At 47.3% G+C, this 25437-nt stretch overlaps 3 protein-coding genes across 6 annotated transcripts in view; 1 reads left to right on the plus strand and 2 right to left on the minus strand.

Moving 5' to 3' along the window:
• LDLRAD2 (low density lipoprotein receptor class A domain containing 2) overlaps positions 1 to 25437 on the plus strand; it is a 790445-nt gene that overhangs the window by 58033 nt on the left and 706975 nt on the right. The window lies entirely within an intron of this gene.
• THSD8 (thrombospondin type 1 domain containing 8) lies at positions 783 to 5004 on the minus strand. The gene is made up of 2 exons (XM_079987369.1): positions 4480 to 5004; positions 783 to 1348 (listed from the first exon to the last, which is right to left on the minus strand). Exons 1-2 carry the CDS (start codon positions 4550 to 4552, stop codon positions 1002 to 1004), a joined length of 420 nt encoding a protein of 139 aa, XP_079843495.1. The 5' UTR covers positions 4553 to 5004; the 3' UTR covers positions 783 to 1001.
• On the minus strand, positions 6133 to 23975 carry MIIP (migration and invasion inhibitory protein). 3 transcript variants are annotated; one of them, XM_079987077.1, is made up of 10 exons: positions 23792 to 23975; positions 21731 to 21901; positions 18667 to 19143; positions 16797 to 16899; positions 15442 to 15553; positions 14189 to 14253; positions 12913 to 13042; positions 10466 to 10562; positions 8818 to 8925; positions 6133 to 6518 (listed from the first exon to the last, which is right to left on the minus strand). In XM_079987077.1, the coding sequence occupies exons 2-10, from the start codon at positions 21884 to 21886 to the stop codon at positions 6378 to 6380; spliced, it is 1389 nt and encodes a 462-aa protein (XP_079843203.1). In that variant the 5' UTR covers positions 21887 to 21901; positions 23792 to 23975; the 3' UTR covers positions 6133 to 6377. The 3 variants fall into 3 exon arrangements, with proteins under 3 accessions (XP_079843203.1, XP_079843204.1, XP_079843205.1); XM_079987078.1 differs by lacking the exon at positions 23792 to 23975 and adding an exon at positions 23759 to 23781; XM_079987079.1 differs by having other exon boundaries at positions 6379 to 6680; positions 23792 to 23973.

Consider the following 25437-nt stretch of genomic DNA (forward strand, 5'->3'; position numbering starts at 1 on the left):
CTCTGAAATGAATGGAACTAAGTCATGTCCATTAACATCAATGGGTCTGTTCTGAGGAGGGCTGGCCTTGGACACAACCCCAATTTCTAAGCGATCTGTGGTTTAGGAGGTGACTCACCCCGAGGACAAATGTGGTTAGAAATGTAAACAAATACCGTACTTTTCCGTGTATGACTATGTTTTTTCTTTAAAAAGCATGCTTTAAAAGTGGGGGTCGTCTTATACATGGGTAGCACATAGGGTGGAAGTTTGATTGGTTGCTGCTGTGGCCATAAGAGGCTGTTATGTGTGTTATTGGTTGCTGTGTCAATGGGCAGTGTTGATTGGCTGACGCTCTGGCAGCTGGGCGGGCGATTGGCAGCTTCTGCTGGCGATGGGACACACGAGAGGCAGATTTTGTGATGCGTGTGGGTGATTTTTGGCAATGCCCCCAACTTTGTGCCATCTCCCCCCATTTTGAGTCGCCCCAAATAAGGGGCATCTTATACATGGGGGCATCTTACAGACGGAAAAGTACGGTACAGTCATACCTCGGGTTTCAGACTCTTCAGGTTGCGGTTTTTTGCGTTACAGACTGCCGAAACCTGGAAGTACCGGAACGGGTTATTTCTGAGTTTCAGCAGTCGCGCATGTGCAGAAGTGCTAAATTGCACTTTGTGAATGTGCAGAAGCGCCGAATCACACCCGTGTGTGCAGACACGGGTTGCGAACGTGCATTCTGCACAGATCACGTTCGCAACCCGAGCGACCACTGTAATTAATTTTTTAAAAAACCACACTACTTTGTTTCAGTCTGACTTTATTGACAACCAAAGACTCCATGGGGGGCTGTAGCTGTGGGTTCGCCTTTATCTCTGTCCAGGATCGCCCTAGGCGAGTTGGCTTTCGGGTGGCTCCTTGCCGCGGTCCAGGCCTCTGCTGCCCTCCGCAAGCGAGCCCGACAACTCAATGGGAGTCGTAGGTGACAAGATGCCTTTGCTTAAAGTCAACATCTCCGAGTCTTATGACTGCCCGTTTTCTCCGGTGTCGTCGATGATAGGGAGGCTGTCGTAGGAAGGGAATTCCAAATGGACGGGGAGAGGAATCTCAACCTCGTGGGGCTTGGGGGATGAGAGGCCCCGGAACTGCGGGACGAAGCCGGACCGCTCGCCGCTGCCCGGACATTCAACCACCGAGCACGTGACGCAATCATCCAAGTTGCAAGGCTTCTCTTGCCAAAACTCAGAGGCCTTGAGGTCTAGCGTGATGTTCATGGCCCACACGACAAAGTGCCGGATCCGGGCCTGCTTGTGTAAGTCACACATGCAGACCCATGGCTGCCAGGGGTTCCAGTGGAAGTTGGCTGCCTCTGTGGACGGCAAGATGAGGACAACTGAGAACATAGGAAGATACAAAGACAACCTACATGGCTTTCATTCATTCATTCATCCAGAAAAAAAACATCTCTAAAACATATAGGCATATTAAACACATAAAACATTATATACAATGAATGGAAAAGGATGTTCAAAATAACTTTTATTTTAAAAAAACACCCAGAATCCTTTTTTTGGGGAATTGTGGGTGGCGCTGTGGGGTAAACCACAGAGCCTAGGGCTTGCTGATCAGAAGGTCGGCGGTTCAAATCCCCGCGACGGGGTGAGCTCCCGTTGCTCGGTCCCTGCTCCTGCCAACTTAGCAGTTCGAAAGCACATCAAAGTGCAAGTAGATAAATATGTACCGCTCCAGCGGGAAGGTAAATGGCGTTTCCAAGTACTGCTCTGGTTCGTCAGAAGCGGCTTAGTCATGCTGGCCACATGACCCGGAAGCTGCTCCCTCGGCCAATAAAGCGAGATGAGTGCCGCAAGCCCAGAGTCAGTCACGACTGGACCTAATGGTCAGGGGTCCCTTTACCTTTACCTATAGGGACAGAACTACCTAAATTGTATAGAAATTTATTCATGCATGCTTCTACAGCAGCAAGAATGCTACTTGCCCCAAAGTGGAAAGAAGCAGAAGTCCCAGTAAAGGAAGAATGGATACAAGAACTTATGGATTATGCAGAAATGGCAAAACTAACCCCCAAAATAAGAAATCAAGATAACAAACTTTTTATAAAAGAATGGAAGTGGTTTATTGAATATTTACAGATAAGAACATTGGCAGGGTTGTTGTAATAACCCGCAGTTTCATAAGAGTATATATATTTAAAGGAGAAAATTAAATGAATTTGGATATGAAGAAGATATTAAAAAATAAATTTAAGGAACCACAGAAAGGGGGGGGGAGGAAGTCAAGCTTTGAAATGTTTAAATGGTTGTAAAATTTATGAAATGTGTAAGTCTGAAAAGTGTATTTTTTTTCTTTTTTAAAAAAAGATGTATAGTGGTTCCTCGCAAGACGAAATTAATCCGTTCCGTGAGGCTCTTTGTATAGCGGTTTTTTCATCTTGCGAAGCAAGCCCATTGACAGCTTAGCGGATTAGCGCTATTAGCGGTTTAGCGGCTTTTAGCGGATCAGCTGATTGGCTTATCAGCGGATCAGCTGATAAGTGGCTTAGGAAAAGGGGGGGGGGAAAGGAAAAAACCCCGCAGGAACTCGCAAGACATTTTCGTCTTGCGAAGCAAGCCCATAGGGAAATTCGTTTTGCGAAGCGCCTCCAAAACAGAAAACCCTTTCGTCTAGCGGGTTTTCTGTCTTGCGAGGCGTTCGTCTTGCGGGGCACCACTGTACTGAAACTGACCACAAGCTCTGCCCTTCCCTCTCTCTCTGGATCCCTTCCCAAGCAGACGAAGACTGTGTCTGGAGCTGTCTGGCCAGTTGTTCTGCCATGTGAAGGACTCTCCTCGATCGGGGGTGTCAGAGGGTTAGGCGAGCCAGCAGGACCGAGACTGCCCTGCTGCTGGGTAGCAAGGGAACCTCTGACTCCCCTCTGAGTCTGCGCTCACACTGTGACTCTCAGCCTCGAACCCTGTCCCGGAAGGGCCTCCTTCTCCTAACTCCCCACCCACCATGATCACTCAACGCCCTTCTGCTTCTAGCGCCTCCCAGCTCGTTCCTTCCCCAGACTGCTCCTCCGTGTCCCACCACCAGGAACCGGGATCTAAGTTGCCATCTTCTGTGGCTCCCACCACTTCTTCATCCAGCCAGTCCCTGACAACTGGACAGATTCATGGAGGACAAGGCTACTGTCAAGGGGGGGGGGGTTGGTCTGGGTGTTCATCAGTATGCAGATGACACCCAGCTCTACCTCTCTTTTAAATCAGAACCAGTGAAGGCGGTGAAGGTCCTGTGTGAGTGCCTGGAGGCGGTTGGAGGATGGATGGCGGCTAACAGATTGAGGTTGAATCCTGACAAGGCAGAAGTACTGTTTTGGGGGACAGGAGGTGGGCGGGTGTGGGAGACTCCCTGGTCCTGAATGGGGTAACTGTGCCCCTGAGGGACCAAGTGCGCAGCCTGGGAGTCATTCTGGACTCACAGCTGTCCATGGAGGCGCAGGTCAATTCTGTGTCCAGGGCAGTTGTTTACCAGCTCCATCTGGTATGCAGGATGAGACCCTACCTGCCTGCGGACTGTCTCACCAGAGTGGTGCATGCTCTAGTTATCTCTCGCTTGGACTATGGCAATGCACTCTACATGGGGCTACCTTTGAAGGTGACCTGGAAACTACAACTAATCCAGAATGCGGCAGCTAGACTGGTAACTGGGAGCGGCCGCCGAGACCATATAACACCGGTCTTGAAAGATGTACACTGGCTCCCAGTACATTTCCGAGCACAATTCAAAGTGTTGGTGCTGACCTTTAAAGCCCTAAACGGCCTCGGTCCAGTATACCTAAAGGAGTGTCTCCACCCCCATCATTCTGCCTGGACACCGAGGTCCAGCGCCGAGGGCCTTCTGGCGGTTCCCTCGCTGTGAGAAGCCAAGTTACAGGGAACCAGGCAGAGGGCCTTCTCAGTAGTGGCACCCGCCCTCTGGATGTCAAAGAGAAAAACAACTACCAGATTTTTAGAAGACCTCTGAAGGCAGCCCTGTTTAGGGAAGCTTTTAATGTTTAATAGGTTATTGTATTTTAATATTCCGTTGGAAGCTGCCCAGAATGGCTGGAGAAACCCAGCTAGATGGGCAGGGTATAAATAATAAATATATTGTTGTTGTTGTTATTGATGGCTATGAGCCACGATGGCTATGCTCTGCCTTGACGTGTTTCTGACTCCCCGAGTAGCCAGAAACTACAGTAAGGGATGGGGCTCTGGGGCTCGAATCTTGCTTATGGGTTTCCCATCAGGCACCTGGATGGTGACTGAGAGAGCAGGATACTAGACTAGATGGACCATTGGCAGACTCTTCTTAATTCTCTTATGTCAGTGGTCCATCTATTCCTGCATCCTGTTCTCACAGTGGAAGGACTAAAACAGGCCTTTGGCCTGATCCCACAGGGATCTCCCAATGTTCTTGAGAAGACCCAAAAGTTGAGACTGCAGCCTGAGAGATCTTTACCACTTCCCAGCCGTAAACTTGCACTACTGACGTATCCCAGAAGCCACAGCTCAGAACTCAGCAAAAGCAGCATCGCCAGCCTCTGGACGGACCCAGCTCTGCAGCTCGGATTCTCACTCCAAATTGGTCCATCTGCAGAGCATGTAGATGGGAGGTTGCGTATCTGCCGCCATGGCAACAGGGAAGGAGCCAATCAGCACACAAAGAATGCCCGTAGCATCCTTTGGAGTGTGTTCCTGTGCTCAGGGAGAGGAATAGCACCCACATTTTGGCTAGGTTCAAATTTCAGTTGCCCATACAGTGGTACCTTGGGTTAAGAACTTAATTAGTTCTGGAGGTCCGTTCTTAATCTGAAAATGTTCTTAACCTGCGGTACCACTTTAGCTAATGGGGCCTCCTGCTGCCGCCGAACGATTTCTGTTCTCATCCTGAAGCAAAGTTCTTAACCAGAGGTACTATTTATGGGTTAGTGGAGTCTGTAACTTGAAGCATCTGTAACCTGAAGTGTCTGTAACACGAGATACCACTGTATTTATTTATTTCTTAAAATGTATACACTGCTCGACTGTAAAAAGCAGTTTACAGAAAGGGATAGCTTATTCCAGAGACAGCCTCCGTCTTCAGCACAGACCCCACCCCATTCCAAAACAAACTTTCATGGCAGGGCTAGCTAATTTGGTGTAGTTTGGATTCTCATCAGCTCCAGCCAGCAAGGGATGATGGGAGCCTTAGGCCAGCAGGTTGTCCACCCCGGCAGTAGGGTGCCCAGAGTCCCTGGGCAGGTTTGCTGGTCCTCAGTCTCAGTTCACCCCCTGTAAAATGGGCATCATTCTTTCCACTGCTGCTCTATGGGAAAATTATTGGCATGGCTTCATTCTTGCCTTGTTTATACTGGGTGGTGCTCAACTAAGTTTTACTCTAATGAAATAAATGGACTCGACTAAGTTAGGTCCATTTATTTCAAAAGGCGTACTCTGAGTAAAAATTAGTTGAAAATAACTCACATTTTATAAACCAGCATTTCTGCATTTAACATATGTTCAAGGCAGTCCCCCCAACTTCCAGTGTCCCCCCCCCCATAAGGATCTTAAGAGTGGAGTTAAAAGTATGCTGTTAAGTTTTTGGCTCATCAGGTATTGCAATTTTTGAGTTTCATGGTTTGTTTGCATTGATGTACTTGTTAACCTTTTTACAAACTGCTTAGGGACAGTTTTAAGCAGTCTATAAACATACAAAATTAATTAACAAAAGCAGCCTGCAACTGTTCGACAACAGTCTTCCGGAGGCACGTGCTGTGTCTATTATCTGTCTTTTAGTAGATTTTTTAAAAATATTGTTTTAATTAATTCCATTAGGGTTACTTTTTAACAATTGCCTCTTATGTGTTTTTAGCTTTTTGCATTTTATCTATGTCCTTTTAAGTTCTGCAAGTCACCTTGGGGGAAAGGCAGGATGATGGTGATGATAATGTTGATGATAATAATAATACAAAGTCAAAACTATATTTATTTACTTTTTTTAAAAAAGACAATTAAGAGACACACACAGAGAGAGACATCTTTCCCTTCACCAAATTAATGTTTCTCTAAATGTCCTTAACTTCTACCATCCTTGGTTTTTTAAAAAACAACAACAACAACACGCTTTTTAATCTTTTGATTTCAAACTGTGCTTTTATCATTTCAGGAGTTGTGCAAGAGCATGTGGACCAGAGACAAAAAGGAAGGCAAACCCATGCTGCAATTTCTCAAACGTCGCAAAGCGTTTAGGCGCCGTGCTGATGAAACAGGCTAGCAGGCAACCTCACAAAGGAGGAGGCCCTGATCCATAAACACACGGAGCTCCTCCTCATTCCCCATCGAGGACCAAAAGTGGGAAGTTCGAATCGGCGAGCTCTTTTAATTAGATGTGGCTTTGCGGCATGGTGGCTTACGACGCTTCCGCCGCCAGGAGAGGTTGCAGACTTCAAATTCCGCCACGCGGGAGAGATCCAGCAGTTCGTTGGTCCTGCTTCCTCCTGACACTCTGGAGGCAGAGATCTGGAAGCCAGATTTTTGTGTGTGTAAGGGTTAAAAAAAGAAGGGGTGCAGCAAACCCATATAGGCCTGCACTATCTTAAGAATCTTTGGTGGGTCTGCTGCCAAGTTGCGGTCTTCGAGGCTCCTAAAGTCAAGACTCTAGTCCTCAAGATTCCGAACGATCTAAACAGAAATATATAGAAAGTTGCCTTATACCGAGTCAGACATTAGGGCCCATCTACCTCAGGACTGCCTGCACTGACTGGCAGATACTCTCTCCAGGGTTTCAGACAGGAAATCTCTCCCAACCCTACCTGGGCCTGAATCCGGGATCTTCTGCATGCCAAGCAGGTGCTCTGAGCTAAGGCCCTTCTCTGATCTTGCACAGAGACCCAGTTTTGATTTATTAGCGAGACAAGAAATCTTAAACCAGATCGCCACTTCTGTACCAACCAACTGCAGGAATAAAGGTAAAGGTAAAGGTACCCCTACCCGTACGGGCCAGTCTTGACAGACTCTGGGGTTGTGCGCCCATCTCACTTAAGAGGCCAGGGGCCAGCGCTGTCCGGAGACACTTCCGGGTCACGTGGCCAGCGTGACATCGCTGCTCTGGTGAGCCAGAGCCGCACACGGAAACGCCGTTTACCTTCCCGCTGGTAAGCGGTCCCTATTTATCTACTTGCACCCGGAGGTGCTTTCGAACTGCTAGGTTGGCAGGCGCTGGGACCGAGCAGCGGGAGCGCACCCCGCCGCAGGGATTCGAACCGCCGACCTTTCGATCGGCAAGCCCTAGGCGCTGAGGCTTTAACCCACAGCGCCACCTGCGTCCCTAACTGCAGGAATACAGGGGGCCAAATTTTATTGAGTTTTTCGATCCAGCTAGCTCAGCAGTTTTCTTTTTTGACAAGCCTCCCCAGCAGAGATTTTTTTAAATGCCAATTGGCATTTGTACTGGATTTGAAATTGTTTTCATCTTTGCAATGGGTTATGATTGGTGTGTGTGTGTGCGTCCTTTAAAGCGAGATGAGCGCCGCAACCCCAGAGTCGGTCACAACTGGACCTAATCGTCAGGGGTCCCTTTACCTTTACCTAAGTAATACCACTGGGCTCCCGTTGTCTCTGTAGCTTATTGCTCTGGTACATTATATAGACATAGAGTAAGCTGTCCTGACAGACTTAGCTATGTCCACTTCCCCTCACCTAGTGAGGAACTAGGCAATAAAGCCCATTGTTCCTCCCCAGTCTACCTGGGAAGCTCAGTCTGTGAAGGGGTTTGAGCTGGTTGCTCCAACTCAGACCGCATGGCTATCACAAGCCACCTTTTGCCAATAATCTAGAAACCTTTACCACTTTGTTACTAAACCAAGTTTTACTGCCTTTCTGAATCCGACCTTTGGATAGTTTGGAAGTAAACCATTTTTTAAACTCACTAACATGTGGTCTTTTCCTATGCTGGGGAACAGGAAAACTTTGGAAAGAAACTATTTACGGGGACATTTTAAAGGTCTAACAGCTTTAGTTTGTAACTTTAAATCTCTGCTATGGTTCTCTCACCAAAGAGTACTCGCCCCAAACTTGGGTCTTTCCATCCAGGAATTTTCCTTTCTCTACAAAATTTTTCTGAACCAAGGTTTTCATTCAGACAAGCTGACATGTAGAACGCCGATGTAAGTTTTAACCCGTTTCTTGTTTATTTCCGATTTTATTTCTTGGATTGTTTTTAAAGAGCTGCTTTCACCGATAATATTATTATTGTTCTATTCTCCATGTAAACCACTTTGAAGTTTCGTTTTGCTTTTAACAACCAAGTGGTATGTAAATCTTATGAAATAAAATGAATAATCAAGAATCACAGTCATTACAACTCAGTGGAAAAGAACCCCAAAACTTATGCAGGATACATGGTACCCTCACTATGGAATACAGCTATGATGGAGAAAATAATGCATAATTTGAGATTTTGACAAGGACAGGGACCTCCATACACAAGCCTGGCAATTCTGGAACTAGATAAATTGACGGCAGTGATAGCCTCTTACTGGAACCCTGTAATTTTAACTCTGCTCATTTTACGCGCCTCTTTTTACAGTTTTGTTCTTCACCTTCTAAGCGTTCTATCTGTTTTATGCACATTACAAAATTAAATTTAAAAACCCTTCAAGAAAAATATCAAGAATCAGGACGGGAAAAAGCTGGAACTCAGAACCAAGAAACTGAACTCAAGAATCCCGCAGTCCGTGTTTGTGGTAACACTGACTGAATTCTGCTGTAAGGTATGAAACCCTAAATATTTTAGCACAAAGCCATTTAGCGTCCTTACCCGATTCGAACGGCCAGGTGGCGCATCCCCCAGGGATGAGTGAAGGTCGAGGCTGCTGAGAGCGGGGCTGAAAGCCTGAACAGGGTTCTCCCAACCGGCCAAACAGTGCTGTGAGGGGGTCATACAGAAGGGGAAAATGTCTCATGTCAGGTATTAACTGCAGCCCCAAAGGCTTAGGCTATTTGAATGAATGAATCTTTGTTTGCGTCAGCCATCGGCCTTAGCAATAAAACAACAACATGATATACAAAGAATAGAAATAAAAAGTCAATTACAGTGGTACCCTGGGTTACAGACACTTCAGGTTACACACGCTTCAGGTTACAGACTCTGCTAACCCAGAAATATTACCTTGGGTTAAGAACTTTGCTTCAGGATGAGAACAGAAATTGGCACAGCGGCAGCAGGAGGCCCCATTAGCTAAAGTGGTGCTTCAGGTTAAGAACAGTTTCAGGTTAAGAACAGACCTCCGGAACGAATTAAGTACTTAATCCAAGGTACCACTGTACAAAGAATAGAAATAAAAAGTCAATTACAGTGGTACCTCGGGTTACATACACTTCAGGTTACATACGCTTCAGGTTACAGACTCCGCTAACCCAGAAATATTACCTTGGGTTAAGAACTTTGCTTCAGGATGAGAACAGAAATCGTGCAGCGGCAGCAGGAGGCCCCATTAGCTAAAGTGGCGCTTCAGGTTAAGAACAGTTTCAGGTTAAGAACAGACCTCCAGAACGAATTAAGTTCTTAACCCGAGGTACCACTGTATATAAAATACATTTTGGGGTTTTGAATCAATAGTCAAATAGTGGATCTTATTCCGATTGCCTCAGCTAAAAACCTTTGCTGTCACCTGCTCATCTTGACCTGCCAAGAGAAAGGACACTGTGACAGTGGTTGGGCGACCCGGAATGGACAATAATAGAGGGGTGATAATCTCATTCCTGTGGGACGCAGGTGGCGCTGTGGGTTAAAGCCTCAGCGCCTAGGGCTTGCCGATCGAAAGGTCGGCGGTTCGAATCCCTGCGGCGGGGTGCGCTCCCGCTGCTCGGTCCCAGTGCCTGCCAACCTAGCAGTTCGAAAGCACCTCCGGGTGCAAGTAGATAAATAGGGACCGCTTACCAGCGGGAAGGTAAACGGCATTTCCGTGTGCGGCTCTGGCTCGCCAGAGCAGCGATGTCACGCTGGCCACGTGAACGGGAAGTGTCTCCGGACAGCGCTGGCCCCTGGCCTCTTGAGTGAGATGGGCGCACAACCCCAGAGTCTGTCAAGACTGGCCCGTACGGGCAGGGGTACCTTTACCTTTACCTAATCTCATTCCTCAAGTCTTTATAAAGAGTACAAGCCAGAAGGGCATGTGCCACCGATTCAGTACTGCCACCTCCACAGGAACATAAGTGTTTTTCGTGTGGAATCTGTTGGAATCGTCCCTCAAGCACAGCCGAGGGCAATACATTCAATCTTGTAAAGCGCATTGCAGTAGTCCAAGCGGGAGATAACTAGAGCATGCACCACTCTTAACTACGCTCTTTGCTCTGCCAGGAAAAGGGAGAAGGGAGGAGACGCCAGCGATGGGCAAGCTGTCGTCCCCCCCCCCCGGTGCCCGGCCACACGGCAAGAACCGGGCTTCCCCAAACCAGAAACTCACCGAGGGCAACGCCAGGTTGTCTTCAGGCTCGTAGCTTTTCCTGCGGTGGATCTTGTGCTTGTAGGCAGGGAGCAAAGTGGATCTCGGGATGCTGACCCTGCGGGAAAAATAAAGATGTAGGAAGAGTGCTGCTGGATTAGGCCAAAGGGGGCCCAATGGGACCAGATGCCTCAATGGAAAACTTGCAAGCCGAACCTGGGCAGAAGAACCTTCTCCCTTCCTGCAGTTTTCAGCAGCTGGAATTCGGAAGCATAGCTGCCTCTGGCAGTGGAGATCAAACATAGAAAGCATCCCAAACAGAAGAAGAAGAAGAAGAGTTTGGATTTGATATCCCGCCTTTCACTCCCTTTAAGGAGTCTCAAAGCGGCTAACATTCTCCTTTCCCTTCCTCCCCCACAACAAACACTCTGTGAGGTGAGTGGGGCTGAGAGACTTCAGAGAAGTGTGACTGGCCCAAGGTCACCCAGCAGCTGCATGTGGAGGAGCGGAGATGCGAACCCGGTTCCCCAGATTACGAGTCCACTGCTCTTAACCACTACACCACACAGGACCAGAAGAGCCAGGAAGCTCTGTGAGAATGCATACCAGCCCTGAGCAGAAAGGCCTCTGAGATTAGTTCGCCTTCAGAAGATGAAAGACTCTCCGGAAGGGTGATGTGACTCACTATTTAATTGGGATCCGCCATTATAGGATAGACCGAGTTGCAGAGATAAATAGTCATGGGGGAGGCGAGCTCTTAATTTGTTATTATATCTGTACTTCAAGTCCGATTTGGCAAACCTCCCCTGGAAAGACTAATGTTTGATGCAGCCTGTCTGAGCAAACGCCTAGATTTTATTTCACCGGAACTGAGAGAAGATGGCGTCTGCCACTAGAGAAGGACTTTTGGATTGATTCGGCATAAACATCAGCGTGTGAGGATATACTGCAAATAATAGATTTACCAGCTGCAAGGAGAGTCATACAAATTTCACACAGAAGCAGATTATTGCTCACTTCAACTCGCCTGTGGAAACAACTCAGAGGCCATGAAAGAAGGAAGGATAACAAGAGGAAGATTAAAAGAAGGAACTACTGGAAACTCGAGGCAGTAGAAACATAAGATGATTGGACCCCACTGAACTTAAAGCATGGGAAGCCCCAACAAAAATTTATAATTTGGCAAAATATTTGGACTATATGATATGTATTTGTATAATTTGGAATATTTAATGTGATCTGATTGGATTGTTAAAATGGAAAATAAAAATTGTATATATATATAAAAAAGAGATTAGTTCGCCCTCAGCAAAGGTGAAGTAACTCCTTTTGGGGGAAAAACCTACAATGAAGTGAGACTCTAGAGCAGCCTTTCTCAACCTGTGGGTCCCCAGATGTTGTTGAACTACAACTCCCATCACCCCTAGCTAACAAGGCCAGAGCTCAGGGGTGATGGGAGTTGTAGTCCAACAACATCTGGGGACCTACCGCCCTATGGAGTGAACAGGAGCACTGAGCAGTTCAGAACTGCAGAGGGGAACCCACAATAATGTGATCGCCTGTGGCGACTGGAGAAATCGCCCTAGGCGACCAGGTGGGGGGAAATGGGCAGAGGCCGAGGAAGAGCTGTTTCTTCCACTCCCCACCCCTATTTCAGGTTCTCGAGTGACTACGAAATGATTTGAATAAGGTACGTATTAAAAGGCTGGTCATATTTTGGACATTACAGTGGACCCTCCGGATACGAACTCAATTCGTCTGTACAGTGGTACCTCGGGTTACAGATGCTTCAGCTTACATACGCTTCAGGTTGCAGACTCCGCTAACCCAGAAATAGTACCTCGGGTTAAGAACTTTGCTTCAGGATGAGAACAGAAATCGCACGGCGGCAGTGGGAGGCCCCATTAGCTAAAGTGGTACCTCAGGTTAAGAACAGTTTCAGGTTGAGAACGGACCTCCAGAACGAATTAAGTTCTTAACCCGAGGTACCACTGTATTAAAAGGCTGGTCATATTTCTGACATTAGAGTGGACGCTCTGGATATGAACTCAATTCGTCCTGAGGGTCCGTACTTACCCCGAATAGTCCGTATCCGGAGGCACCGCTTCTGAGCACACACAGGGCGAGATAGAGGGCTTCTGCGCACGGTCAGAGCGCTTCTGCGCATGCGCACATGGCAAGACTGTGAAGTATACACTTCTGGGTTTGCTGTGTTTGTAACTCGGAATTAGGTTACCCGAAGGTAATGTAACCTGAGGTACCACTGTATTTGTAAAGCCGCTATCAGCGATGTCCCCAGGATTCAATCCCTGCCATGTTCAGGCTGGGCTGGGAAATATCTCTGTTTGAAACCCCGGAAAGTCACCGCTGTCGGTCAGTATAGACATTACTGAGCTAGCTGGACCAAGGGTGTGAACAAGCATAAGCAAGCTTCCCAGGTATGTCTTCACCATCGCTTACAGACTCACCTGACGAAAGCAGGCTCCACCAAAGTCTCTGGAGGCCGGTGGGCTCTGGGGTTTTTGCAGATGGGGCAGGCAGACTCCAAATCCAGGGGCTCCGCAAAAAGGCGTTTATTCAACCGGTAACAGAAGACACCTGCAGAGACGGAGCCGGGTAGAAGAAGGGATATGCGGACTACGTGGGGCTACCTTTGAAGGTGACCCGGAAACTGCAATTAATCCAGAATGCGGCAGCTAGACTGATAACTGGGAGCGGCCGCCGAGACCAAATAACACCAGTCCTGAGAGATCTGCATTGGCTCCCAGTACGTTTCTGAGCACAATTCAGAGTGTTGGTGTTGACCTTTAAAGCCCTAAACGGCCTCGGACCAGTATACCTGAAGGAGCGACTCCACCCCCATCATTCTACCCGGACACTGAGGTCCAGCGCCGAGGGCCTTCTGGCGGTTCCCTCATTGCGAGAAGTGAAGTTACAGGGAACCAGACAGAGGGCCTTCTTGGTAGTGGCGCCCGCCCTGTGGAACGACCTCCCTTCAGATGTGAAGGAAATATGCAGCTATCTTCTTTTTAAAAGACAGCTGAAGGCAGCTCTGTTTAGGGAAGTTTTTAATATTTAATGCTGTATTGTTTTTAACACTTGATTGGAAGCCGACCAGAGTGGCTGGGGAAACTCAGCCAGATGGGCGAGGTATAAATAATAAATTATTATTATTATTATTATTATTATTATTATTATTATTCAAGTTCCTCAACAGGGACAGTGCGGATTCTGCGGTTTCCCCACCCCAGTAAGCGTTCCAAGTTCCTAGTCCTTAGGATTGCTGAGGTTTAAAGCCAGAAGCCATGTGGTACGATGAAACCACACAGGCCAAGGAGATGCTGAGGAACCAAGCCGGATGAGGAAAGGATCTAGGGTATGTTTAGTGTGGAAAAGAGGAGGCTGAGAGGAGATAAAATAGCCACCTTAAATATCTAAAGGGCCGTCACAAGCAAGCTTGTTTTCTGTTACTTCAGAGGGCTGGATCCAAACCAATGGATTAAAACTGCAATAAAAGAGATTCTGGCTAAACATTGGGAATAACTTTCTGACAGTGGGACGGAATATCTCGGAAGGTAGTAGACTCTCCTTCTTTGGAGGTTCTTAAGCAGAGGTGAGCTGTGGTTCCTACATGGCAGGGGGTTGGTATGGATGACCTTTGAGGTCATTTTCCTGCTCTACAATTCTATGACGGTTGTAGGATTGGCTAGGCTGCTGAGATGGGAAGACAGAATCTGACCGTACACTGATGGGAACCCGGGTCCATGTCCGATTCTCGATTGTGAGCAGAGGAACCCAGACCGTCTGATCTGCGGAGAGAGGAATGTTAAGAGTCGTTTTCAGTTGTTCCCTGAAAGTCAGTGGCTGAGCTGTCATGTTGCATGTGCAAAACAACAACAACAAACCTCTGGTTACATGAAGCATATTCAATAAATAAAATAATAATAATAATAATAATAATAATAATAATAATAATAATAATATATTTATACCCTGCCAATCTGGCTGGGTTTCCCCAGCCACTCTGGGTGGCTTCCAACAAAACACTAAAATACAATAAAAAGCTCCCCTAAACACACAAGACGTAACTGGCTATATGTTTGAAAAAATAATATATACTATTCATTGTATTGAATTGTAGATTTCAACAGAAGTAGCTCATAACCTTCTATTTGCCAGGAGGTGATGGGACCAGTGGCCATGATCTTCGTTTCTTTGATGTTGAGCTTCAAACCATATTTTGCGCTCTCCTCTTTTAATGAGGGTGAAAGAGGAGAGCAAAAATATGGTTTGAAGCTCAACATCAAAAAAACGAAGATTATGACCACTGGTCACATCACCTCCTGGCAAATAGAAGGGGAAGAAATGGAGGCAGTGAGTAATTTTACTTTCTTGGGCTCCATGATCACTGCAGATGGTGATAGCAGCCACAAAATTAAAAGATGCCTGCTTCTTGGGAGAAAAGCAATGACAAACCTAGACAGCATCTTAAAAAGCAGAGACATCACCTTGCCAACAAAGGTCCGTATAGTTAAAGCTATGGTTTTCCCAGTAGTGATGTATGGAAGTGAGAGCTGGACCATCAAGAAGGCTGATCGCCGAAGAATTGAGGCTTTTGAATTATGGTGCTGGAGGAGACTCTTAAGAGTCCCATGGACTGCAAACCGATCCGTTCTGAAGGAAATCAGCCCTGAGTGCTCACTGGAAGGACAGATCCTGAAGCTAAAGCTCCAATACTTTGGCCACCTCATGAGAAGAGAAGACTCCCTGGAAAAGACCCTGATGTTGGGAAAGGTGGAGGGTACAAGGAGAAGGGGACGACAGAGGACGAGATGGCTGGACAGTGTTCTCGAAGCTACAAACATGAGTCTGACCAAACTGTGGGAGGCAGTGGAAGACAGGAGTGCCTGGTGTGCTCTGCTCCATGGGGTCATGAAGAGTTGGACACGACTAAACAACAATAATAATGATAATATCATCATCCACGCCCCCCTTACCGCAGCTCCCGGTCGTAGATGCAAGCCTCCCGGTTCACCTTCCGGAATTCCTGCAGCTCAGAGAAGTACTGATCGGGTTTCTCAGAGAGGGAGGAGTCCATGTCAAGCAGCCCTGGAGGAGGGAAGAGGAAAAGCCAAGACCCACCAGGTCAGATTCAAGGCACAAATGTCGCCCTTTTAGGCTTCTCTCATTTGGTCCTTGGACCTCTCTGCAGGCCACACCCCTCTCTGGTCCTACTCCATATACACCCCATATATTTTCACATGGCTGGAATATGACCGTGAACTCTCGTTTGCCCGGACAGAGAGGAGTGTGTGCGTGTTTAGAAACTGGCCTACCATACAAAGGTAAAATTTACATGTGTTGCTCTGGCCACTTTGCCTTCTGGCTCTGCCCCCCACAGGCATGCGGACTCCAGAAAGTTGCCTGGAAGGGAATGTGGCCCCTGGACTGGAAAAAAACACCCTTTTCCCAGCCCTCATAGATATAAAAAGATAAATCTCTCTCTCTCTCCCTTTCTCCTGCCTTCCACAGAAATGATCTTCAAGGCACCCACAGCAATTTCATATAATAATACAGTGGTACCTCTGTCGGTTAAACCACAGAGCCTAGGACTTGCCAATCAGAAGGTTGGCGGTTCGAATCCCCACAACAGGGTGAGCTCCTGTTGCTCGGTCAACCTAGCAGTTTGAAAGCACGTCAAAGTGCAAGTAGATAAATAGGTACCGCTCTGGCGGGAAGGTAAACGGTGTTTACTTGTGCTGCTCTGGTTCGCCAGAAGCGGCTTAGTCCTGCTGGCCACATGACCCGGAAACTGTATGCTGGCTCCCTCGGCCAATAAAGCAAGATGAGCGCTGAAACCCCAGAGTCAGTCACGACTGGACCTAATGGTCAGGGGTCCCTTTACCTTTACCTCTGGTTATGTACTTAATTCGTTCTGGAGGTCCGTTCTTAATCTGAAACTGTTCTTAACCTGAAGCACCACTTTAGCTAATGGGGCCTCCCGTTGCTGCACCGCTGCAACCGCACAATTTCTGTTCTCATCCTGAAGCGAATTTCTTAACCCGAGGTACTATTTCTGGGTTAGCGGAGTCTGTAACCTGAAGTGTATGTAACCCGAGGTACCACTCTACGTGGGTATAAACAAAATAATATCCTGAAAATTGCAGGTAGACTGCCTCTGACCTGGCGGGCTCCATTTAGCTCTCACAAGCCGCCGTCTCAATTTCTGGAAACCACCCCAGGGCTGCTCTTTTTCTTTTTTCAAAAACCCAGTTAGGATGAATCAGGCTAGCTGCGCAATCTTTCATTTTATTTATTTTGCTTGGCTCCAAAATAGATTGAGCCGCCGTACCTGCGATCCAATCGTACCCCAGGAAAGGGCGGACCGACCAGTCATCTGCTGGGATGGCGTATTCCTCAGGGTCAGACATGAACGTCACGTGCCCAGATTCCTTCTGCAACAGGGTTAAAAATGCAGGGAAACGGTTCTTTTACTGAGCTGACTCAATGCGTTTTGCCATCGCGACTGCCACATGCACAAACCTTTCATTTGCCCACGTTTGGATAATAATAATAATAATAAATTTTATTTATACCCCGCCTTCCCCAGCCAAGACAGGCTCAGGGCGGCTAACACCCGATATAAAAACAAATTGATCGAAATACAACTTAAAAACAAGATTAAAATACAACATTTCAATGGAAACTCAAATCAAAAACTTTTGGGGGGATGAAAACGTCAAATCTTCACCAAGGCTAACTATCCGGACTGGTCCTACGTGGGCCAGAAAAATGCCAGGGAAGTCCCCAAATAGGAGTTCCACCACAGAAGGAGAAAGGAAAAGGAAAGAGGGAGAGGGGGAGGGGATTCAAGTTGATTCCAAGCCAAAGGCTAGGCGGAACAACTCTGTCTTACAGGCCCTGCAGAAAGAAATCAGATCCTGCAGGGCCCCGGTCCATAGCTTTCAACTTTCAGATTTAAAAATAAGGGATCAGCAGCCTCACCTGTCCCGGGGACAGTTTATGGGATATCTAACAATCTGGGATAGCAGCGGGAAGCTGCGGGAAACGGCACCGGAATAAGGGAATTCCCCCCCCCCCAAAGGGAAGGCTGACAGCTATGCCCTTGTCTCATGAGACAAAGCGTTCCACCAGGCCAGAGCCAGGGCTGAAAAGGCCCTGGCTCTGGTTGAGGCTAATCTGACTTCCTTAGGGCCCGGGACCTCTAGGGTGTTGCTATTTATGGACCTTAAGGTCCTCCGTGGGGCATACCGGGAGAGGCGGTCCCGTAGGTACGCTACCATGCAGTTAATAAAATATTTACAGCAAACAAAGCAAGTTTCCCAGTAACACAAAATGTTATCTTAAGTTCCGGCTATTGGCCTATCAAGCCTGGTACTGTCTGCACTGAGCAGCAGTGGCGTTCAAGGGTTAAAGGCAGGATACAATTCCCAGCCATTAGGGATTGAACCCGGGATATGTAGCGCGCAAAACAGTTGCAGTGCAATTGAGACACCTGGGAAGGTCCCTTGCAGTGAGATAGACCATTTCTCTTCCATTTGTATACGCTACTGTTCAATATTTGGTTTCACCCAAATTATATAATTAGCTATTTCGTTAATTGTTATTTGATCTGGTATAATGAGGTCTGTTTTGTATATTTTGTATGGGACGCGGGTGGCGCTGTGGGTTAAGCCACAGAGCTTAGGATTTGCTGATCAGAGGGTCGGCGGTTCGAATCCCCGTGGTGGGGTGAGCTCCTGTTGCTCGGTCCCAGCTCCTGCCAACCTAGCAGTTCGAAACCTAGCAGTTCGAAAGCGCGTCAAAGCGCAAGTAGATAAATAGGTACCGCTCCGGCGGGAAGGTAAACAGCGTTTCCGTGCGCTGCTCTGGTTCGCCAGAAGCGGCTTAGTCATGCTGGCCACATGACCCGAAAGCTGTACGCCGGCTCCCTCGGCCAATAAAGCGAGATGAGCGCCGCAACCTCAGAGTCGGCCACGACTGGACCTAATGGTCAGGGGTCCCTTTACCCTTTAATGAGGTCTGTTTTGGATATTTTATAATTGAAAACTAATAAAAAATTTTGGGGAAAAGAAAAAAAAGTATCTTCCTTCCAGCAACAACCATCCTTGCTAATCATCAGGGGTTCAAACCCCAGCACTGCAGCGATGCCACAACCGCCGGCTGCCGACCCTTTAAGTAAAGACTTGCGACACACCCACCTTTGATTTCTCTTTAGATTCCTTGGCTTGAGGTGTGAGCAGGATTGGTTTTGGGGCTGGCGACATCCTCACGGAAACTGTTGCCCTGCCTCTCCCCTCTTTGGCTCGCCCTGGGCCCGCCTCCTCTCTGGCCTGTGGCCTGTCTGTCTCCGGCAAGCCGTGCAAACATGGAGGACGCCTTTTTGCCTCCGTGTGCCCTGCAGTTACCCTGGGCTTCCTCGGTCCTTTTGGCCGTCCGCCACTCGCGGTTTTGTGAGTCGGTCCAGCGGAAGCTGCGGCTGATGGAATGTGGATCACCTCAGTCTGGCGGGTGATGGGACACAAGCGCCCTGGGTGGCGGTCCTCTCGCTCGTCCTCGGGCACGGCCGGTTTTGAGGGGGAGGCGAAGTTGCGCCGTGCCAGCTGGGGACTCACTTCCACAGACACAATCACCGCAGAATCGGCTGCGTCTTTGGGGAAACGATCCCTGTTCTCTCTCTGGGAATATAACAACAAGAACAACAACAACAACAACAACAATTTATTATTTATACCCCGCCCATCTGGCTAGGTTTCCCCAGCCACTCTGGGCAGCTTCCAACAAAAAATTAAAATACAGTAACCTATCAAACATTAAAAGTTTCCCTAAACAGGACTGCCTTCAGATGTCTTCTAAAAGTTTGGTAGTTGTTCTTCTCTTTGACATCTGATGGGAGGGCGTTCCACAGGGCGGCCGCCACTACCGAGAAGGCCAACTGCCTGGTTCCCTGTAACTTGGCTTCTTGCAGTGAGGGAACCGCCAGAAGGCCCTCGGCGCTGGACCTCAGTGTCCGGGCTGAGCAATGGGGGTGGAGACGCTCCTTCAGGTATACTGGACCGAGGCCGTTTAGGGCTTTAAAGGTCAGCACCAACACTCTGAATTGTGCTTGGAAACGTACGTACTGGGAGGCAGTGTAGGTCTTTCAGGTCTCGGCAGCCGCTCCCAGTCACCAGTCTAGCTGCCGGATTCTGGATTAGTTGTAGTTTCCGGGTCACCTTCAAAGGTAGCCCCACATAGAGCGCATTGCAATAGTCCGAGCGAGAGATAACCAGAGCATGCACCACTCTGGCGAGACAGTCCGCGGGCAGGTAGGGTCTCATCCTGCGTACCAGATGGAGCTGGTGGACAGCTGCCTTGGATACAGAATTGGCCTGCACCTCCATGGACAGCTGTGAGTCCAGAATGACTCCCAGGCTGCGCACCTGGTCCTTCAGGGGCACAGTTACCCCATTCAGGACCAGGGAGGCCCCCACACCCACCCACCTCCTGTCCCCTAAAAACTAATTCTGTCTTGACAGGATTCAACCTCAATCTGTTAGCAGCCATCCATCCTCCAACCGCCTCCAGACACTCACACAGGAACTTCACCGCCTTCACTGGTTCCGATTTGAAAAAGAGGTAGAGCTGGGTATCATCCGCATACTGATGGACACCCAGCCCAAACCCCCTGATGATCTCTCTCAGAGGTTGCATGTAGATGTTGAAAAGCAAGGGGGAGAGGACGGAATACAGGCATAGTTGATATCAATGCCATGCGCGCACGCACACACAACATTTTATAAGAGCCTAGGAAGAGCACTTCTGGATCAGGCCAGGGGCCCATCTGCTGCAGCAACCTGCTCTCACAGATATCCCACACGCAAGAATCAAGGGCAAAGGTTTCTCCCCTCTCGCAGTTTCCAGCTCACGGGAGCAAACTGGTATAGGCTAAATTTAAGCAGCCGTTTTGCACCCTGAACGGCAGCCAATTTTCACCTCCGCATCTCTTTCCTTAGGACACTCCTGTCACATTTCTGGCCCTGAACAACTTTGGCGCAGGATACCTTAAGGACTGCTTTATGCCACGTATGGCCCCAGTTGAATGAGTAAGATCGACTGGGGGAATCACTATTAGTGGTCTCTAGGGATGGGGCATGGGACGTGGGTGGTGCTGTGGGTTAAACCACAGAGCCTAGGACTTGCCGATCAGAAGATTGGCGGTTCGAATCCCTGCGACGGGGTGAGCTGCCGTTGCTCGGTCCCAGCTCTTGCCAACCTAGCAGTTCAAAAGCACATCAAAGTGCAAGTAGATAAATAGATACCGCTCCGGTGGGAAGATAAATGGCGTTTCCGTGCGCTGCTCTGGTTTGCCAGAAGCGGCTTAGTCCTGCTGCCCACATGTACGGAGCTGTACACCGGCTCCCTCGACCAGTAAAGCGAGATGAGTGCCGCAACCCCAGAGTCGGCCATGACTGGACCTAATGGTCAGGGGTCCCTTTACCTTTAGGGATGGGGCAGAAATCTGATTCCTCCATAAGAGCTTAGGAATAATAATAATAATAAAAATAATAATAATAAAAATAATAACAACAATAATTTATTATTATACCCCACCCATTTGGCCGGGCCTCCCCAGCCACTCTAGGTGGCTCCCAATAGAATATTAAAAACAGAATAAAACATTCAAAACTTCCCTAAACAGGGCCGCCTTCAGATGTTTTCTAAAAGTCAGGTAGTTGTTTATTTCCTTGACATCTGATGGGAAGGTGTTCCACAGGGCGGGCACCACCACCAAGAAGGCGCTCTGCCTGGTTCCCTGTAATCTCACTTTTCACAGGGAGGGAACCGCCACAAGGCCCTTGAAGCTGGACGATGGGGGTGGAGATGCTCCTTCAGGTATACTGGGCCGAGGCCGTTTAGGGCTTCAAAGGCCTGCACCAACTATCATGGCTGGTGGTAGCGATCAATAACTTTCCCTTCCACAAATTTGTCTAATCCTCTTTTAAAGACGTCCACATTGGTGGCAATCACTGCCTCCTATGGGATTATCTGTCCTGAATCTTCCAACACTCTGATCTATTCATTCATTCATTGAATTTATATCTTCATCCGAGGACATTCATGGGATGTCCACAAGTTCTCGTGTTATGGGCCTCCAGACTATCCAGATCCCAGCAACCAGCTCTCAGCCCTACACTTGGGGAGCTGTGATCCCGCCATGTTTGGAGGGATTGAGGAGCACCTACATGCAAACACGAAACACAATCCAGCAGTCTCCCTACACACCTCGCCCTTGCTGTCCGAGACCCGCCCGCCTTGAGGAGTTGCTCTTTGCGATGGTGGCAACAGCTTGACTCGAACCCGCTCCCTGAACTCCTCTTGGTTTGTCCTCAGCCTCCGCAGGAGGTCCTGGTTCAAGTTTCGCAGTCTCTCCAGGTCCATTTCCTCACCTCCTTGCTTTAAAAAGAGAACAACATTGCAGAGGGTTGGGACTAGAATCATGGGTAGGCAAACTAAGGCCCAGGGGTCGGATCCAGCCCAATTGCCTTCTAAATCCAGCCTGCGGACTGTCCGGGAATCAGCGTGTTTTTACATGAGTAGAATGTGTCCTTTTATTTAAAATGCGTCTCTGGGTTATTTGTGGGGCCTGCCTGGTGTTTTTACATGAGCAGAATGTGTGCTTTTATTTAAAATGCGTCTCTGGGTTATTTGTGGGGCATAGGAATTCGTTCATTCCCCCCCCCCCCAAAAAAAAAAAAGTCCGGCCCCCTGCAAGGTCTGAGGGACAGTGAACCGGCCCTCTGCTGAAAAAGTTTGCTGACCCCTGGACTAGATGGCACTCTAGGTTTCTGCCAACGCTACGGTCCTCTGATTCTACGAAAATATGGAGGATTGAGAGCAAAGAAAGGAGATTGTTAGTTACGAAGTGCATCTGAACCCAGGTCACACTCACAACCATGGATTTAAAGCACCACTTGTTATTTATTTGTTTGTTTCATAAAATGTACACATTGCTTTATTGTAAGGCGGTGGGGAATCAAATGGTTTTCAAACTATTAAGGGATTAAAAGATCCTACATAATAATTCTAAAAAAGAAACTTCAACTGGACTATTTATTTATTTCATTGCATTTATTTATTTTCTGCAGTTACTCCACAGTGTGCAGAGTAAGACAAGGCACAAAAAGAGTAAGAAACAAGAAATAGCGCCCATGTAGAAAACTGAACACAAAAATACTGTGTGCATTACAAAAATTCTCAGTTGTATCTTTTGTGGCTTTTATAAGGCTAATTACTTCTTTTTTGATAATTTTTATTAGTTTTCAATTACAATAATCCAATAATAGCCTCATTATAACAATGCCAAATTATAATACGGTTACTAATACCAATCATTCAGATGCCAAATTATATAATTTAGGTGGCTCCCCACATGCTCCCCCACATAGAAATGATGGTTTGATGATTTACTTTATTTCTGCGTTCCAAAATCTTATTAATTTCAATTACTAACCATTACTTCTCAATATAGTTTTATTTCCTTCTTCCAAGCCCCCACAGGGGGGAAAACACACCTAGCCCTGTATATTTTCCCTTATTTCTTCCCAACCCTACTAAGCTGGGTAACCTCCGCAGACTGCGCTGTGCAGACTTAACATATAGAATAAGAGAACAAGAAGAACATACGTTTAGAGAAGATTGGAAAACGTTTATTGAATATATGGGGGGGGGGCGGGACTGTGTACACTTGAAAATGCTGGCAGCATTAAGATAAATTCAGCAATGTATTTAGATAGATGGAATAATGGAATACTGAATGGTTTAGTTTTTGTAAAATATGCAGTTATTTATGATATGCAAAATGAACCATGGAAAGAGAAAAACGGAAGTCATTGATATTTTAAGGATGTTTAAACGAGTATTTTAAAGTGTAAAACAGAAAATGTAATTTGGAAAACGTTTATTGAATATATGGGGGGGGGAACTGTGTACACTTGAAAATGCTGGCAGCATTAAGATAAATTCAGCAATGTATTTAGATAGATGGAATAATGGAATACTGAATGGTTTAGTTTTTGTAAAATATGCAGTTATTTATGATATGCAAAATGAACCATGGAAAGAGAAAAAACGGAAGTCATTGATATTTTAAGGATGTTTAAACGAGTATTTTAAAGTGTAAAACAGAAAATGTAATTTTTTTTTTAAAAACAAATAAATAAACTGGATAACACCCCCCACCTCGCCTCATAAACTCCCCACCTGCGTCTTAAAGCGCCATCGACTCCCCCCCCCCCATTTCCAACCGCCCACCCGCAGATCAAAGGGACGCGCCGCTTCACTCACCCATTCAACTTTCCCGTCGGTTTCCTACTATGTAGCAAAAGCCAAGCTTCCGAACGCCTCCTGATTGGCCGGCTCCGCCTTCCCAACCCAGCATGCATTGCACCAACTGCCTGTTACTTTCACTCTTAAAGGGGCCGCTTCCATTCATTTCTTCCCGCCTCCAATGCCGGTACTACATTGCGCCTCAATATTTGTGTAATAAATTAAATCATGCCATGTATAAAAGAAATGGCCATTTGAGCTCTGCCCTTTAGAGGCTTTTTATCGAGGCGTTCAATAGGTTCACCCTCTGATCGAGATGTTTGTTAGATCAACTCTTCAATCCAAAATTGTCTTAATATATAAATGTTGCCACACATCCAATATCTCCCCAATATCTCTTTCCACAGCTGAATGGATATCTTATAATTATCAAGCCTATTTGGATATTTATTTGGACGTATTGACCACCTATATTACTGCATACATAGCAGTGGGTTAAGGCTGATGGAATATTTTTATTTTTTAATGCCAGCTGATGTTGTTTTGCAGACTTAAAAAAGTAACATTTCCAGAGCGCAGGGTGTTCCTAGAGGGCTGGTGGGTTCCTCGCACTGAGCAGGGGGGCTGAGGAGTCTTACAGCACCACCAAGCTAGTGCCCTCCTTTTTTTTAAAAAAAGGGCACGTTACTAGTCTTCATTGTACTCTTTTTCTATGGTGTGGCACGATTTCATTTCTTACGCAACAAGTCAAATCTTCAACAAGCATCTTCCCAAAGTTTGGATATTTGGAAGCACACCATTCCTGTCTACATGCTTCTTTACTTTCATGTTTTCTTTTTTCCCAAAATTTTTATTGATTTTCCAAAAAAAATATTGATTTTCCAAAAATTTTAAACAAACAAACATACAATCTTAACTGTATTGGATCCAATCTTAGTAACATTGCTAAGTGACTTCCTCAAATCCCCCTGGCTGACTTTCAGTGTATACCAGTTGTAACAGTTTTCCAAAACCAATTTTCTCATAAAATTAACTTAATCTTCCTTCAGGGCAGCTGTTTACCAGCTCCATCTGGTACGTAGGCTGAGACCCTATCTGCCTGCAGACTGTCTCGCCAGAGTGGTACATGCTCTGGTTATCTCCCGCTTGGACTACTGCAATGCACTCTACGTGGGGCTACCTTTGAAGGTGACCCGGAAACTACAACTAATCCAGAATGCGGCAGCTAGACTGGTGACTGGGAGCGGCCACCGAGACCATATAACACCGGTCTTGAAAGACCTACATTGGCTCCCAGTACGTTTCCGAGCACAATTCAAAGTGTTGGTGCTGACCTTTAAAGCCCTAAATGGCCTCGGTCCAGTATACCTGAAGGAGCGTCTCCATCTTCATCGTTCTGCCTGGACACTGAGGTCCAGCTCCGAGGGCCTTCTGGCGGTTCCCTCACTGCGAGAGGCCAAGTTGCAGGGAACCAGGCAGAGGGCCTTCTCGGTGGTGGCGCCCGCCCTGTGAAATGCCCTCCCATCGGATGTCAAGGCGATGGACAACTACCTGACATTCAGAAAACATCTGAAGGCAGCCCTGTTCAGGGAAGTTTTTAATATGTGACATTTTAGTGTATTTTTCATCTCTGTTGGAAGCCGCCCAGAGTGGCTGGGGAAACC

Source organism: Podarcis cretensis (assembly GCF_951804945.1).
Source record: "Podarcis cretensis genome assembly, chromosome: 8".
Classification (NCBI taxonomy): Eukaryota; Metazoa; Chordata; class Lepidosauria; order Squamata; family Lacertidae; genus Podarcis; species Podarcis cretensis.

Bases quoted from the DNA above. Each gene is read 5' to 3' on its own strand.
- THSD8 (XM_079987369.1), bottom strand. From the start codon at position 4,552: ATGCTGCTTTTGCTGAGTTCTGAGCTGTGGCTTCTGGGATACGTCAGT. The intron at 1,349-4,479 runs GTAAAGATCTCT...TGCCGTCCACAG, and splicing joins AAGTTTACGGCTGGGAAGTG to AGGCAGCCAACTTCCACTGG.
- MIIP (XM_079987077.1), bottom strand. From the start codon at position 21,886: ATGGACCTGGAGAGACTGCGAAACTTGAACCAGGACCTCCTGCGGAGG. The intron at 16,900-18,666 runs GTGGGTGTGTCG...ACCCTGTTGCAG, and splicing joins AATCTAAAGAGAAATCAAAG to AAGGAATCTGGGCACGTGAC. The intron at 14,254-15,441 runs GTAAGGGGGGCG...CTCTCTCCGCAG, and splicing joins ATCTACGACCGGGAGCTGCG to ATCAGACGGTCTGGGTTCCT.